The 15584-nt window shown below is 39.8% G+C and overlaps 1 protein-coding gene across 3 annotated transcripts in view; it reads right to left on the reverse strand.

Moving 5' to 3' along the window:
* The window catches only part of eya3 (EYA transcriptional coactivator and phosphatase 3), a 30031-nt gene extending 15360 nt beyond the window's left edge, over positions 1 to 14671 (reverse strand). For 2 of the 3 annotated variants that reach the window (XM_034124618.1, XM_034124616.1), the window contains exons 1-2: positions 14541 to 14640; positions 2034 to 2138 (exon numbers count right to left, since the gene is read on the reverse strand). In XM_034124618.1, the coding sequence (XP_033980509.1) occupies positions 2034 to 2090 (57 nt within the window). In that variant the 5' untranslated portion in view covers positions 2091 to 2138; positions 14541 to 14640. Of the gene's footprint in view, positions 1 to 2033; positions 2142 to 14540 lie in introns of all 3 variants that reach the window. The other variant, XM_034124617.1, reaches the window with a different exon arrangement.
* Between the last annotated feature and the right edge of the window lie 913 nt (positions 14672 to 15584).

A 15584-nucleotide genomic window follows, 5' to 3' on the forward strand; every position in this document is an offset into this window, starting at 1 on the left:
TGCGATATGCATCTTACTTTCTCAATACTGTAGCCCAAAAAAATCAGATATTTAAAAAAAGTCCAGCACATTATGAAAGAAATACTTAACCAGTTAAGCCCCAAGCCTGTTTTTCAGGTCTCAGGCTCGAAGATGACATTCCCAGAACAAATGACTATATCTTCACTTCAAAAAAGGGGTAACATTTTTCTCAAAGCAATGATAAACCTGTGAGTTGGATGTAGGAAAAAAGTCAGAATCAATAGATGTTTTTATTTTACAGTAAATTAAGATTGAACATAGTAAAACAATTTAAATTATAGTTTCCGTCCAAAAAAAACACATTACTTATAGTGGAAACCACCCTTGAATGATGGGATAGGAGACTAAAAGCTTTAGGAATCCAAACTATAACATATAATAAGTACCCTGTATCAAGATTGATGCAAAACAAGTGACATTTGACCTTTTTAGAGAGATTTAGCAAAAAAAAAACCTTAGTATTTGCCATTTCTCTGGAACCCATTGGTCGATTTTGGTGATTAACACCAATAGAATAGAAGTTCCTCAAATCCATCTGCACGTTACCATTGAGGAGTGAGAGTGATGCGCACGCAGTTTGCCCAAACCAAAAGCTATGTCACGCTCTGAAAACTAGGCTTATTGCCATAAATATGATGATGGATTATCAGTAATCATTTCAAAGTGACACAGAGACATTGGATTAACCTTCAGCAGCGTTTATATGCGTTTAAATGCCATTGAACACAACTTTTGATCAGAAAAACTGCAAAGGTAAGACGTATTTGCCGTTTTGGCCCCGTAAAGCTAAGTTGTGTGTTGTCTGGTTTCGCCTTCGCTGCCGCGGGTTTTGGTCGCTCAGTGATGATACTTATACCATTGGAATCTGTGCAATCTCAGTTTTCATATGATATCTTGTTTGTGCAGATCCGATGAAGTATAAAATATTTCTATCGTGAGTTATGTGCTAAGTGCGTTAGCACTCTTTTGCTTAGTGCTAATTCAAAGGCTCGGTGTTAGACTTGTGTTTTGTTTCGGTAAAAATGGTTCATATCGTCAAAAAAGCCCCGTAGCCAGGTTAAGGTCAATACAAAAAATACTTTCCCGTCACCAGATATCAAGAAAAAAAAAACACTAAAGTACATTTTTTTAAATAAGCAAAAGAATCAGACAAGAACAAAGTGCATCATAGATATACTAAAACGTGCCTGATCGCTGCTGCAACTCTCAACTGAGGAGAGAAGGAAGATCTATCACTCCTGAGCTAATTCCATCATCAGCTCGATAGCCAAACAAGTTAGTGCCAATTATTAAAAATTGTTGAGCCCAGTAATTACTTTGGAACAATAGCTGTCAGTTATTCTTTTATGTTTTATTGACACGAGAACAAATATAGAACACATTCACATTGCAATAGACCCAGAGACTATTTGCTCCTCAAATTCATCATGTGTGTTCTTAGATAAGAAAACCACCTTAAACCTGTTAAATACTCTGTTGAAAAGAAGGGAAACAATCTGCAAAAACAAGTCAAAGTACACCAAGGATTCCCTTTTAATCAAAGGGTTAGAGATGTATCTTATGTGATGTCCTTGGCCTTTGTTGATGAGTATTTCTATATTATTCAGAGTCAACTTTATTGTCAATCTTCTGTGTGTGAGATACAGACAGGGAGATCGAAATTCAGTTTCTTACAATACAGAGGAATAAAAGTTAAATATCCCTAAAAAATATATATATATACACACACACCTACATATAGAATAATTGCTTCTTTGTGTTACTGTAAAATATTGCACTGTTATAGAGCGTCCTCGGAAAAGAAAGCTTGACATCAATGACCCTCCCTGTCTTCAAACACGAAGGTGAAAATAAACAAAGAATGTTGATTTACCAGAAATGTAAGACTTAGGTAAAAACATTTTGCGGAAAACCATGTACAGTTACAACTTAAAACCAATTGGAAGAGAACGTTATTAATGCAAACCCCCAACCCTCCACTTTGTGTTGTGTTAAACTGTGTGCACACTCACCGGCAGCTCGGGCAGCTCCTGTGAGTCGACCATCTCTGCAGCAGGACGACCGGACATGTCTGCACGCTCAGCCTACTCTCTGCACCTGGAGAGTGCGTCGGGACCCTGCTTTACACAAACGCATGGGCACAGAATAAATTGTGGTTATGCCTTAAGTACTTTTCCGATGCGTGACTCTTCCCGCCCCTTGTTTCATAAATGCTCAACGATGCATCCCTCCCCTACCACTATCGCAGGGGTGATCAGCGGGGAGGTGGCGGCGGAGGGGAAGTGGGGCACCCTGGTCTAATCTCCTGTGCTGACGTTGCACAATGTCTCCACTACGCTTGTGTTTACTGTGGGATTAAGGAAGAGTGCCACTTTACATGTGACCCTACCTCTATAAAAAGAAAACATATTCTCCAGAAGCATTAGCTGCTCAGGTGCAAGCTGTTGTATCAATAGATGCCCCGAGGGGATAAGATCTAACCTCATTTTGTCCGCTGCTTAATCAGGCCTTTCCCCCACGGCGGGACATTTACCTAACTGACATACCGTAGGCTTATGTAAGTGAACTCAAAGAAGTATCACATTTTAATGGAAATAAGGCCACGGCATGATGCACGGATGTTAAATAAACCACATACTTAACTTTAAGATATGTCAAGTACACTTGACACTTGCATTACTCCAAGTTGCAAAACTTTCTCATCTGCATCTTACGCCAAGTGTCCATATAGCATTTTCTATTTTGCAGAAAAGTAGCAGGGCAGTGGGGAGCGCTTCATCCACAGTGACAGCAGTACTTCTCTAAAAGGTTCTGAGAGCCGCTCGGTTTTGAAAGAACCCCTTTTTTGGGACCTATCCCCGGAGCTGGCTTCCCTCTTGCCTGTGGCAGTACGTCGTGACTATTGTTGTCATGAAACTGGAATTTCTCATTTAAATACAGTACCCTGAAAAATATTTATATTTAATACCATTGGTGATACCACCAGTATATACAGACAACATTGAGGGCAATAATTATTGATGATTTTATTCAAGTTAATACTACTTACTTAGTATCCTGCTCTGTTGTTATATTTGAATGGTCTACACTCCAGTGGAAGTTCAATCCCCTTAGCACTTTAATAGTAAGATGCAACATTTTTTTGCATATTGTTTGTGAACTTTATGTTGTTCTACGTATGGTGATTGTTGTTTTATTTTGCTGACGCTAAAGACCTTTTTTATGTACATTTAATCGACATTAAAACAATTTGAATCTGAATTTTAATAAAAAGATAAAAACTGTTGTGTTTAAGATAAGAGCGCACAGAAAGCTCAGCTGGTATCCGGAGAACCATACTTAAATTAAACAGTTTCAAATATTCAGTATCAATTTATTTGCTATTTACAACACTAGCCGAGGCCAGCTCTAGTTTGGCTTTAAAATGCACGCAGTTGTGGTGGTTCACAGCTAAGACTGCAAGCTTTTACACCCCTGGTCCGGACCTCGTCGACTAGCGTCTTGGACGTTAGTGCTATCGGGTCTTGCTCTCTCTACGTGGTAGGCTCAAGGCCCCAGGCCTTACTGCTAGCAGGGCTCAACGCTAACTTTTAAAAGTGGTTGCCAGGCTGGCAACCAGGTATCAGCTTTTGGTCGCCAAAACTGAAAATACGGTTGCCATTTTTAGTCACCTTATATTTTAAATAATTAAGATACTATACAGTTATACATCAACTTAATAATGAACATGTGACACAATAAGTAATTAACACAATTATTTGAAACTTAAGTGGTAGTAAACTTGTCCACCCTCAATTGCTGGTATACAAAACACCAGTAGTGCAGCTGTTGTCATGTTCTTCACAGATCACTAGTTTCTTGGTCATCCGCTGTCTCCCTTTCAAATGTGGGTTTTCTTGACCTTTGTGCTGATCCCCACCATAGATCCATTGGCCCTTCAGCATTGAAGTCTTGGATTGGCCAGACTAATACATTTCTAATGTTAAATAAATTAAAACCATTCACAGTTAAGAATTAGATATGAATGATTAATGCTGTAAATTACCTTTAATATGTCTAACTATATTTAAAATGTGTTACCTTTTTATAGAAGTGATTATATTTTTATGCCAATATTTTTCTATGGTAAAGTTTCGTTTTGCACTTTTATTTTGGTAGTAATAAGATCGGGACTCTTATTTTGAAGGAACTTTTACCGGAAGTGAATGGACAACGGAGCAGAATAGAGAGGCGAAGTCCCTCCCCTTCCGGTGGGACTCATGGGACCTTATTTCGGAAAAGGTTTGTATTGAAGTCAATGGAGAGAGAAAGATTATCTTTCGATCCCGTTTGAATTGTGCCACGAATTACACATATGATGTTTGTCAATCTTAAATAATAATTTCCATGTCAAAAAAGTCACAGTTTGTCGTAAAACTGTTGAAATATAAGACTACAAATCCCAGAGTCGCGTAAGCGATGTCACTCATAACTGATGTCATAATTGTTTTCCTCCACTAAAATAGAGATAGCTCAGATAAGATAACTTTAACAAGATGCCTGTGTGCTTAGTACCAGGTTGTTATCATACCAGCGATGGGTCTTGCTCGTTCTTTCGCTTCCCGTCTGATGAAAGGACCAGGAGTGGCTGGATCAAGTTAGCTACCTAGCTAGAAGAAAGCACGTTAGTTAGCATTACAGCCGGCTTAGCCTTGTAATTTTTATTAGCCTTAACATGAAGTAACATTAAATAACCCAAAATGTTAAACAGTAAGAGTAGTAGTCATATTTCGTGAACCCTTTGAAGAATACTGTCACCAGAGTTCCTGTTAGCCGGTAATTACCGGACTATGACCGGTAAAATATGCTGAAGACCGGCAAATCTAAATCTCTCCGGTCAAAATGTCCGGTCAAAATAATTTCCCTTTAGCGCAATACTGCATCAGTTGCGCCACTTATGTGACAGACAAGCATAGTAGCCTATGTGACAGACAAAAGAGTATGTGACAGACAAGAATAGTCAATTCTAATGTCTAACACTTAATGTGGAGAAAGAGATGTCCTGTATGGGTTGATTGTGCGTTGATCTGTTGGTAATGCCTCGGGGTTCCGGTGGGCATGTAAACAAATGCATAATGCTACGCTATACTTTGTGGCTTCACCCGTTTGCATAGCGACGCTTATTGTTTAGGTGTCTTTTAATAAGTAGGTAGTCGTATCATTAGCTAGAACTAGCTAGATCTGATCGATATGGACATAAACGCGAGTAAAGTCTAATCTGACGGGAGAGAGAGATCAGCTGCTGCTGACGAGTCCACATGCAGCTCTGCATGATCACATGCAGCGGTGAGCAGAGCAAAACACACTTCAGGTTAGAATATCACACGTAGCTATTTTAATTACCTCTCAAACTACCTAAACTAGTTATAGATACGTTTAGTTTGACTGTCGGGTCACTCATTACTGGATCCGCGAGCTGCATGATACTGGCGGGCTGTCAGGAGAGGGAGAGAGCACTCAGTTTATTATTCCCGTGTTATTGTAAATTACTGTACACTTTTGAATAGTTAATTAATCTACTATAATTAGTTTGTTTAATATCGAATCATATCAATTTGTTTTAAAGCTCAATAAATAACAAAGAAGACCTTTGACCGGCACTTTTCTAATTTTGTCCAGAAGATTTAAACTTTAACGGACATTTTGACCGGCAAATAATTATTCTAACGGGAACTCTGACTGTCACACCGGTGTGATCATTCTATAATACACCATTTAAGCTACATTAGCTTCGGCGATCTTTTCTACTTCATGCTATCTGCACAAATGGTTGACATTAAACATTAAAAAGATCAGGCAGTTCAGAGAGAATCAAAGGAAGGCAGGCAGGCATGACATTCTTCTGGACGTGTTTCATTGTGGTGATAGTGAGGATAGTCAATCACTTTTTTGACAAGACAGTAGTGACGGCCATCTTGGTGACGTGTGTTGTTGTGCAAGAGATGTAGTTCATTGAGCGTTTCACACAAAATAATGTGTTACTTCAAAGTTTTACGACACATTTTTTTTTTTGACTTGCAAAATTATCTTTTAAATTGACAAACATCATATGTGTAATTCGTGGCACAATTCAAACGGGATCGAAAGATAATCTTTCTCTCTCCATTGACTTCAATACATATTCTTTCCGAAATAAGGTCTCATGGAGGTCCACCGGAAGGGGAGGGACTTCGCCACTCTATATATTTCGCCTCCCAAGACTTTACAAATGTCCTCTTTGCTTTTGTTCGGGTTCATCTTGCGCTTTATCAGTTGAATCACTTTGAACATTCGTTTGAGATGTTGACGGGTTGGCCGAACTTTTTACCCCACAGTTAAACAACTTAATTTGCTTCGCCATTTGTTGTAAAACAAACACACCGCGCACGCGAGTAAACGTGCATCGGTTTCTGGCTCCGTAATCACATCAATGCACTTGCAACTTAAAGGGGACCTATCATGCAAAATGCACTTTTGTACGTCTTTTATACATGAATATGTGTCCCCGGCAGGGCTCTCGACTAACTTTTTTCACCATCCTCCCGGAACCGTCCCGAAATACAATCGAAGCCGTCCCGAAATTAATGTGGACCGTCCCGAATTTAAAATATTTGTTTTTCTACATTATCATTAGTTAAAATCATTCAAAGTGACCTTTAACATAAATAAAACATCATACAAATCATTAGATGATAATTCATCAACCTTTTTATTTGAGTAAATCAGTCAAACACATAAACAAAGGCCAAATATATTTAAAAAAAAACACACAAGCGAGAAAGTTACTCTAATATTGAATCCAATCAAGTCCCATCCGATTAACAAAAAAATCCAACACTCTGTCCTGAAGACAGAACCCAGAGTAACCTAACCAGGATGACAGTCTGTAACACAGTCAGGGGACCTTTACAAACTGCCCCGCCCCCTCGCACACAGACGGGGGAGAGAGCTCTCTCGTCTGGATTGGAAAGTACATCATAGACGCATTTTGTAGTCTTATTGCATATTAGAAAAGGAGTTGGCGAAACTAAAACTGCAATATAATGTTCATGTAGCAATAATACATATGACATGTATGTTTTAAATGTCTCCAGTACCGATAAAAAGACCACTGTTGGTACCACTGTCTTTAATAATTCCGGCCCGGGGCCCGTTTAATACCGGGGCTCGGTACCCATCCCTACATGGGGAGAGGCGCAGCATATTGCTAAGGACTAAATGCGATGGAGAGTTCTCATCTCAGCTGCAATGACATGTCTGGAAACCCCCTCTAGGGTGCCCCATGCATAGCGCGTCGTCAAAAGCTGCTTCATAAGTTAAGTTTCGTTTCTCCGCACCGCTCCAGGGTAAAAAAATTGTAGTTACATCACAGCTGTACGGCTGGCTGACAGCTGTAGCTACGTACTGTGTGTGTGTGTATTTCGCGGGTTGCTAAATGCTTTGTGTGTGTTTATGTTGACAAGGATGTTTAATAACTGTGTGCTACACAAAACGTGCAGTCAGTTTCATTTTCATCGTCGTTCGTAGTAGAGTTAGCAGGGTTTTATTTTAACTCTCGTCCCAAATTCGTCCCAAAATTAATTTGTATCCTCCCCGACCCGATTTTTTTCGGCCCCGGGACGACGGGACGTCCTTAAGCTCGAGCCCTGGTCCCCGGTGTTCCAGGGAACTCACCAAGTATCAGAAAACACAACCCTCTCTATTTTCCTCCATACCCAAATCTCTAAAAAAAGGGGCTGCAACGGATCTGATAAAAACTGATCCAGATTTGAACACTGTCCTGACGTCAGGACGGTGGCGCTACGGCTATTGGGCCAACTCCACCAATCAGGAGGAGACAGCCACGGCCATTGCCGTTCGAAAGCGCTGGAGACGCTGTAGTATATATGCCAGGCCTGTAGGTGGTGCTGTTCTCACATAATCAGCCCTTGCAAAAACAGAGCTAAAAAATGTCAAATTGAGCAAAATGAGGCATGGTTAAAATGCATGATCTGTTTGGTATTTTGAAAAAAAAAAAGTATAAATATGCCTTATATAGGTATGGTCCTACACTATATTATTCAAATATAGCATGATAGGTCCACTTTAAGTATCAGGTTCCGACTGGTCACAACAATAATTAAATATCACTCTTAATACAACAGATAATTAACATTTATCTCTTTTGGGATGCACATTTAGCTGTTTGCTGTCCTTATTTCTTTATGTTAAAAAGTGGTTGCCACTGATGGCAATCAAAGGCCAAGAAGTGGTTGACATTTTTTCTGAATGGTTGCCAATGGCAACCTGGCAACCGTTACTGTCGAGCCCTGCTGCCAGCCAGGGCGCAATGCTCGAAATGCATTAAGGGTCTGCTGAAGGGCAGCAACCCCCCTGCCCAGTCTTGAAACATGGACCCCGACTTGTATTACAGGCTTTGAGTTTTTTGTCATGTCATCACTAGGGCTGCAAAATTAATTAAATGCATTGAATCCACAATATGGACTAGTGCAATTGCAATATAGGAAATATAAGCGCAATATTTGCTAAAGGCAACATATGTGAAAATATCTGGCCTACAAACTGTTTTCTACTTCATCATAATAATAAAACAATAAATAATAATAAAACAATAAGTACACATTTTAAATCCCTCAGATTATTACAATATATTTTCCGAAGATAATGTTAATAATGTTTTTTAAATCACCATTCCCCCTAATATCGAGAATAATATCGCAATTTCAATTATCAGACAAACTAATCACAATTAGTTCATTTTCTCTAAATCGTTCACCTGTAGACATCAGCATTCACATCTATACATCCAAATGCGTTTATGATTCCATTGTTTATTTGGGAGCAACTATGTTAATCTAGACTCTTAAAGTGGCACTCCAAGTGCATTAGTTTTAGGCAGTTAACTTTAAAAACGTATAAAATATTCTACCAGTGGAGGCAACGAGGTCTGCCTACAACAGACTCCTCAAAATCCTAGTCTATGCATCATAAAACTGGATTTCAAATCCATATCCATATTTTCACTCCAGCTGAGTTTAGAGCAGGGGTCGGCAACCTTTTTGATATGAAGTGCCATTCTAAAAAAAAAATGTTATCAGCGTGCCGACGATCGTGAATTATCAACGCGGGGGGGGGGGCCGGGGGGGGTTGAAGAGCTCGACGAAAACACTCGTGAAAAGTGATGTTTAAAACTCAGTTAATGGGGCTCATTCACTGGCGCTTCCACAAACAACAACCAACATAATTGTTACATTCAAATGAAGTAGCCTACATTATTCAAGTTTACATTAACTTTGGATAATAACACGGGAGAAATGAGCGGAAGCGCTCTCTTTTCCTCTCTCCCCCTCTCTCTCTCCTGACAGCCTATCAGTATCTCATGCAGCTCACTGATCCAGTAATGAGTGACAGTGAAGAATAAATATATTTATAACTAGTTCCAAAGGTAGATAAAATAGCTAAGTGTGTTAGGTCTAACTCTTGTGTGTTTTGCTCCGCTCACCGGTCCGTCACAGCGGGTGGAGCTGCAGGATTTCTGCTTCACACACGTTGCACCGCTATTTTATTGTCTTTTTCGGACACCTTAAAGCTCCCATGTCATGCTTTTCCGGTTATTACCCGTCCCCTTGTGTGTTATGAAGGTTTTTATGCATGTAAACGGTGTGCAGAGTCAAAACCCTCAAAGTACACCCTGTAGCGAGTAAAACTCTAACACAGAAAATACCTCCCCAAAACGCCTCGTTGGAGATACGTCACTGCCCATTTGAGTCTTCCATTTAGTTCCGGGTACCGCCTGATGTCATGCGGTACCCGGAACGAAATGGACCAATCCCGAAGAGCTATGGCCACACCAGCAGTGGCGTGTTCCTCCTCCAGAGGTTCTAAGAACCGGCATTTCACAGACGAAAGCTTCCAAAACATTGCCCAGTTTGAGGCCGGATATGCACAGCTTGTTTGGACCGTTTGGAGCAGGGGAAGATCTGGGTATACAACCTGTAAGTTTGCATTGTTATTTGTGTATTTATCAAACAAGACTGTTTAAATGTGTAAACTGTGTTGGACTGCTAAGCCATTGACACAGTGCTAACTGTGCTAACTAAGTTGCTAGAGTTTCCATATATCAACTCTAATATCAGCAGATGGCCTTGCATACATGTATCTCATAGCAGGAGAATGTCTGCATTCACACACAAAATACCTATTGACAGTATACTCCGGGTGATTTGCCGGTCAGTCGCGAAATGTAATTACATTATAGCTGGCGTAGCGATCTAACACACGGAGCTAGAGCTAGTTTTGGTCAGAAAAACATTTTTGTGATGCTACGTTGCTAGCGTTTAAATATATCAACTACAATGTCAGCAGATGGCCTTACATGTTTGTCATGGCAGGAGAATGTCTGCAGTCACACACACGGAATACTCATACAGTATACTGTACTGTGATTTACCGTACATTGTGACCGTACATATACTGCATGTAGCTAACGAGGCTAGCGCAAAACAATGTATTCATGCAAGTTACATTGTATGGTAGCAGAATACCCGTATACGATTGCAATTATAAACACGTTATTGCTAGCCTAATATGAACCACTAGCTTTTGTTCATAGTAGTTTTATTACACTGCATTATAGTTGCCTTTCCTCCAAGCTAACGTTCATATCGTGTTAGCTACCAAGGTAAACAAAGCTAGGTTAGCATATTAGCAGGCAAGCTGTTCATTACACAACTACTACTAACGAATCTAAAACAACTAAGTTTCTCTAATATTTTGTGATTTGCATTTGATTTCGTCCAGCCAGATCCTGGCGGACAATCCATGACGGGGAAGGGATTCTACTACTACTGAGGGTGCTAAAAGGCACCGCACCGACTGTGCGCAGGCAAGATGCGAGGAGGAGGAATGAATGATATACCGTGTGTATATATGTATATTTATGTTCATTTTGTACATTTCTAAAAATAAAGTTTAATGGAAAGGCCTATCCTTTCTTCCCTGAATTCATATAGCAAACCATGATTTGATTTCTCATCAAACAGTAGTAGTTTATAACGGGTAAAAATAACTTACTCTTTGTTATGAGAGTAGCTCGTAGGCCACAACGGAAAGACAAGGAGACATACACGAGTTTACAAAACCACGGCACATTTATTGTGGTAAATGCAGAGACACAGACAGGTGGTTGAGAGGATCGCAGAGTTAGTCTTCCTGCAGCCGCTTTGGAGAGAGACTGTGTCCGGAGGTGTCCGTGATCGCGCTGATTACCCTCTTCAGCTCCACCCCATCGTAAGACAAAGGCCCTGGGGCCGTCACACTCTTCTATAACAACAGTTAAAAATATATATGTATATAAAATATACCGCTGTACCGACGCCATGATAAGACTGATGTTACGCTGAGAGCAGCCGGGAAAAGCACTGACATGGGCGCAGCCTCTCTGGTGGTTGACTAATCAGAACGAGTGGCCGAGCTGACCAATCGGAGCACACTAGGCTCACAGGGAGGGGGGGGCAAGAGCTCCAACGAGTCGTTTAGTGGAGAAAGTGAATACTGCTGAATACACATGCTTGACAGAGATGCTGTATGCGAAACCAATGTGAGTTTGGAAAATTGCACAGTATAAATCTATTTTAGTATACCTCAACAATGTAATTATGATCAGTGGAAATGGCCATGACATGGGCCCTTTAAAATAATGCCAGACTGGTGAAGCGATTTTGGCGAACTTGTTTTGCCGCACACAGAGAAAAGTGTCATGTGTCTCGCGATCGGCCTTTTTAGAGAGCACCGATCGATCGGCATAGAGTGAGTATCGGCCGATATCGATCGCCACGCAAAAACTGCGGCATTTGTACAGCTCCTTATGGGTAATGCAATTTGTGAAGTGCTTTCCTCTGTGGTGAAACTATCAGCACTGCATTACGGAGGAAAGCGGCAGAAAGTCGCCTGGAGTTAAAGAGAGTGGGGCTGCGTTGCGTGCATGACTTCCTTCTGCAGGTAACGGGGAGACGCGCTCTGGCGGCGGTCTCGTTCAGGATCCGAAAATAAAATAAATATTTTGTACACTTATTCCACTTATTCCTAGTGTGCCACTGGTTACGGTGCCGCGTGCCATTGGTGGCACGCGTGCCAGGGGTTGCCGACCCCTGGTTTAGAGGGTGTTACACTGCTGCTGCTCATTTGACAGATTTGAGTTCAAAGCCACCGTCACTCCTGATGTTGACAGAGCTGGTCACAGCTACCTCTGCCAGCATCTCAACAACACTCAGATTGAATGGCGCGACGTTCGAGGAACATCATCGCCCTGACACAGGATCAGCTTCAAGTGAGTATCAAGGGGACATCACAGACCATGGAGATGGAGCGCTAAACAAAACATCTAACAATGTGTTAGACTTTACTGGAAATAAATTCTCATTTATTTGACCAATGATGATTTTCTAAAAAAGGAATATGTAATCTTAATCAAAAGGCTCTATAGTTCAACAAATACAATTAAAATTGTAACTGTCACATAAATCATAGACAACATTCTAATCTTTAAAAAAATCAGTTTGAAATGCCTAAATAGAAAACTCTTGATATAAATCTGTGCATGTTAAGTTGATCAATGTTTGTCAACTTAATTTGCCTGTGGTATTTTCCTTTGGTACAGTGTAACCTGCAGCAAATTGATTTGATTTCAATTGCATTGATTAACGGTTATTTTGTCTGATGGTGAAAATATGTTTTAACATCTTTCTAATAAATGTATCTTGTGTTTTTTGTTGTTTTCAGATAAGATTTTACAGTAAAAGTGTAAAAATAATCTCCATCTTTTCAGTGGTTCTTGGCTGTGAAAGATTCAGACATCTGTTCCGCTACAGATTAGTCCAGAGTACAAACCTGTACCCATGGTGTTGGACTCACTCAACTAGGAATATATTACTATTTATTTGACAATATTACTCAGAAAATTCTTATTTTAAGGGTAACAATTTCCGAAAAGCATTTTAGAAAGACGCATGTAACTTTATAGTAATTATAAAAAGGGAAATGGACAATCATCTGAGACAGTTTTTAAGGAATTGTTGATTTAAGACTACAAACTGATCACTTGTACCCAGAGTTCCTTTAAATACAATAACATAGTTGTCGTACTTTTCTTATAAACCTTCCAGAGAATTTACAGTCATTGTTTCTTCCAGAAAAGGTATTTGTGACCTATACATTTTTTTACTTTAAGGTCTTCCGCAGAACTATTGTTGTTAAGTTACAGAGTCTATATATCCTAAAGGACTGTTGTAAGTGAGGTTCCAAACAATATTGCTGGCAGCCTGGTTTGGTACTCGTCGAGAGTCAGGATCTGGATGTCTCCATCACTGTAGTGTAGACCCTCTAACCCTGGACATAACCTGATTGAACCTCTCCCCTCTGGTTACATTACAGAACTCTGTAAGCCAAATCAACTGGGCACAAGAACAGTTACTTTCCAGACATCATAAAGTCCCTTCAGCATCAATGTCTTTGCACCAGTTGTTCCTGCTCTCTATTCTTCACCATGTGTCCATCTCTGTGGTCCTTGTCCTTGATGTTATTTCTATTTGTTTTGTAATTGCATTTTGAGTAATGCCATAAACAAAAAGTCGAGTTCCTTGTGTGTGTAAAGGGCGGTTCTGATCACTTTCTTGTTGGATTCAAATTATTTCACATTGGTTGCAGCAAATACATCTCTTATGAAGACAAATACTCTCGACACCTCAGTGCCAACACCTCTGTTTGATCTAACACCCATGTCTGCAGTACTGTTTGTCCTGCACAGACAGCATTCACACCGTTTGGCAGACATCCAGGCAAAGCATCGCCTCAAAGCCCCTCTCCATGTCATCTGCAAATGTTAGCCGACAACCGTTCCGTTAGCTGAATCCAGCAAATAACCTAGTCGAAGACAGTTTGCTGTGAAGGTGAAGTCTGACATCAGGCTAATTCCTGGGAGAGTAGCTAATTTATATTTAATTTAAACGCAGATAGGAATGAACATAATTTGCCCAATCAACACACATTAAGTTAGATAAAGACAACTAACGCTATCTGCTGCTATGAGTTATTATCCCAGGCATTAATTAAGCTTAGCATTGCAGCATTTAGACGCCACCGTGCAGGCTTTCCAGCAGAAACGTTAGCTTACCAGCGTTAGCAAACAGAGTCAATACATTAACGCGCTTTAATGTCAATTATATTAACAAAAAGTGTCACTCTCTGAAGATTTCCCATGTACACTAGCTTACTTGTCTCGGGTTAAAGAAAGTTATATGACTACGCTGGCTGTAAGTGACTTAGTTTTGCCCGGGCATTAAAGTTCTCCGCTCCAGTACTTAGTCGGAACCCGCAGCAGCCATTAGAGTGGGTATTGAAATGGCATCGTGTGAAAGCATCTCACTGCCACTGCACACAAACAGCGAAGCTCATCACAACACAAACTCTGCCGACACACCAAAAATAATTAAATCCAGTCTTACCATTGAAGGAGTGCACGAGAAACGCTTTTAATCAAGCGTCTTCCACTGAATCCACAAGCTTTGTCTGTTGTTAGGGAGCACTATTTTGCAGGAAGTTTCGTTGGGCCTACTGCGCATGTGCAGCATGTTCATTCACAGTAGTCCTTTCTTTGGCTCGACGGGGGACGACAGGTGTGGCGGGGCGTCAGCAACACAGGTGAGAGAACTGTAAACATTTGGTATTTGAACAGATGAACCATCTTCTTACGAATGCTTGTGTTAAAACAAAGTGTACAACATGTGTTGGAAATAGATTGTTAATTCAGTATTATTATTTGTCTATTCAAACAAGGACTATGCACAAAAAATAACTAACTCAAAGAAATAGATGATTGATGCCATATAGTTATTAGACAACATCCATCTTTACTGAGGGCAGGTAGAACAATCAGTAGAAACCCCAAAACAGTATTTACATGCAACAACATAACATAGTAGCCTACTTACATAGTCAAATAATAAGTATACAGACACATCTACAAACAGGCACATTAATTCAGTTCAACTATTTAAAAACATTTTAAATAACTTGAATTATAGTCAAATTGATGGACTGGATGCTACCTTTCTTTGCAACATGTGAAAAAGAGCGATAGTCTATGATAAGAGTAATTTAAACATTAGTTAGGAATCACAATCTGAAGTTATTGGTCCCACCATTTCCCAGCTGAAACATTTAGGTAATGAACATCAATGTGTTTATAATTATAATCCAATACATATTTTCCATTCTGCACAACAAATAGCCTACTTTTACTATCTCCCAAGTTTGTTTTGTTGCTTATACTTTTGTTTCCTCACTTACATAGCATTTTGAAGGCAAGACTTTTACTTGTAACAGATCATTTTTTACAGTGTGGTATAATATATTCCACTTGAAAGATCTTAGTACTTCTGATGAGTTCAGGTTTAAAATGAAAGTTTAGGCAAATGTTTCGTTTTTAATTGTAAAAAATTATATTAAATTAATTCATTTTTATCTTCAAAACTAGATAAAATAAAAAA

The sequence above is a fragment of the Trematomus bernacchii genome, unplaced genomic scaffold (assembly GCF_902827165.1).
Source record: "Trematomus bernacchii unplaced genomic scaffold, fTreBer1.1, whole genome shotgun sequence".
Taxonomy (NCBI): Eukaryota; Metazoa; Chordata; class Actinopteri; order Perciformes; family Nototheniidae; genus Trematomus; species Trematomus bernacchii.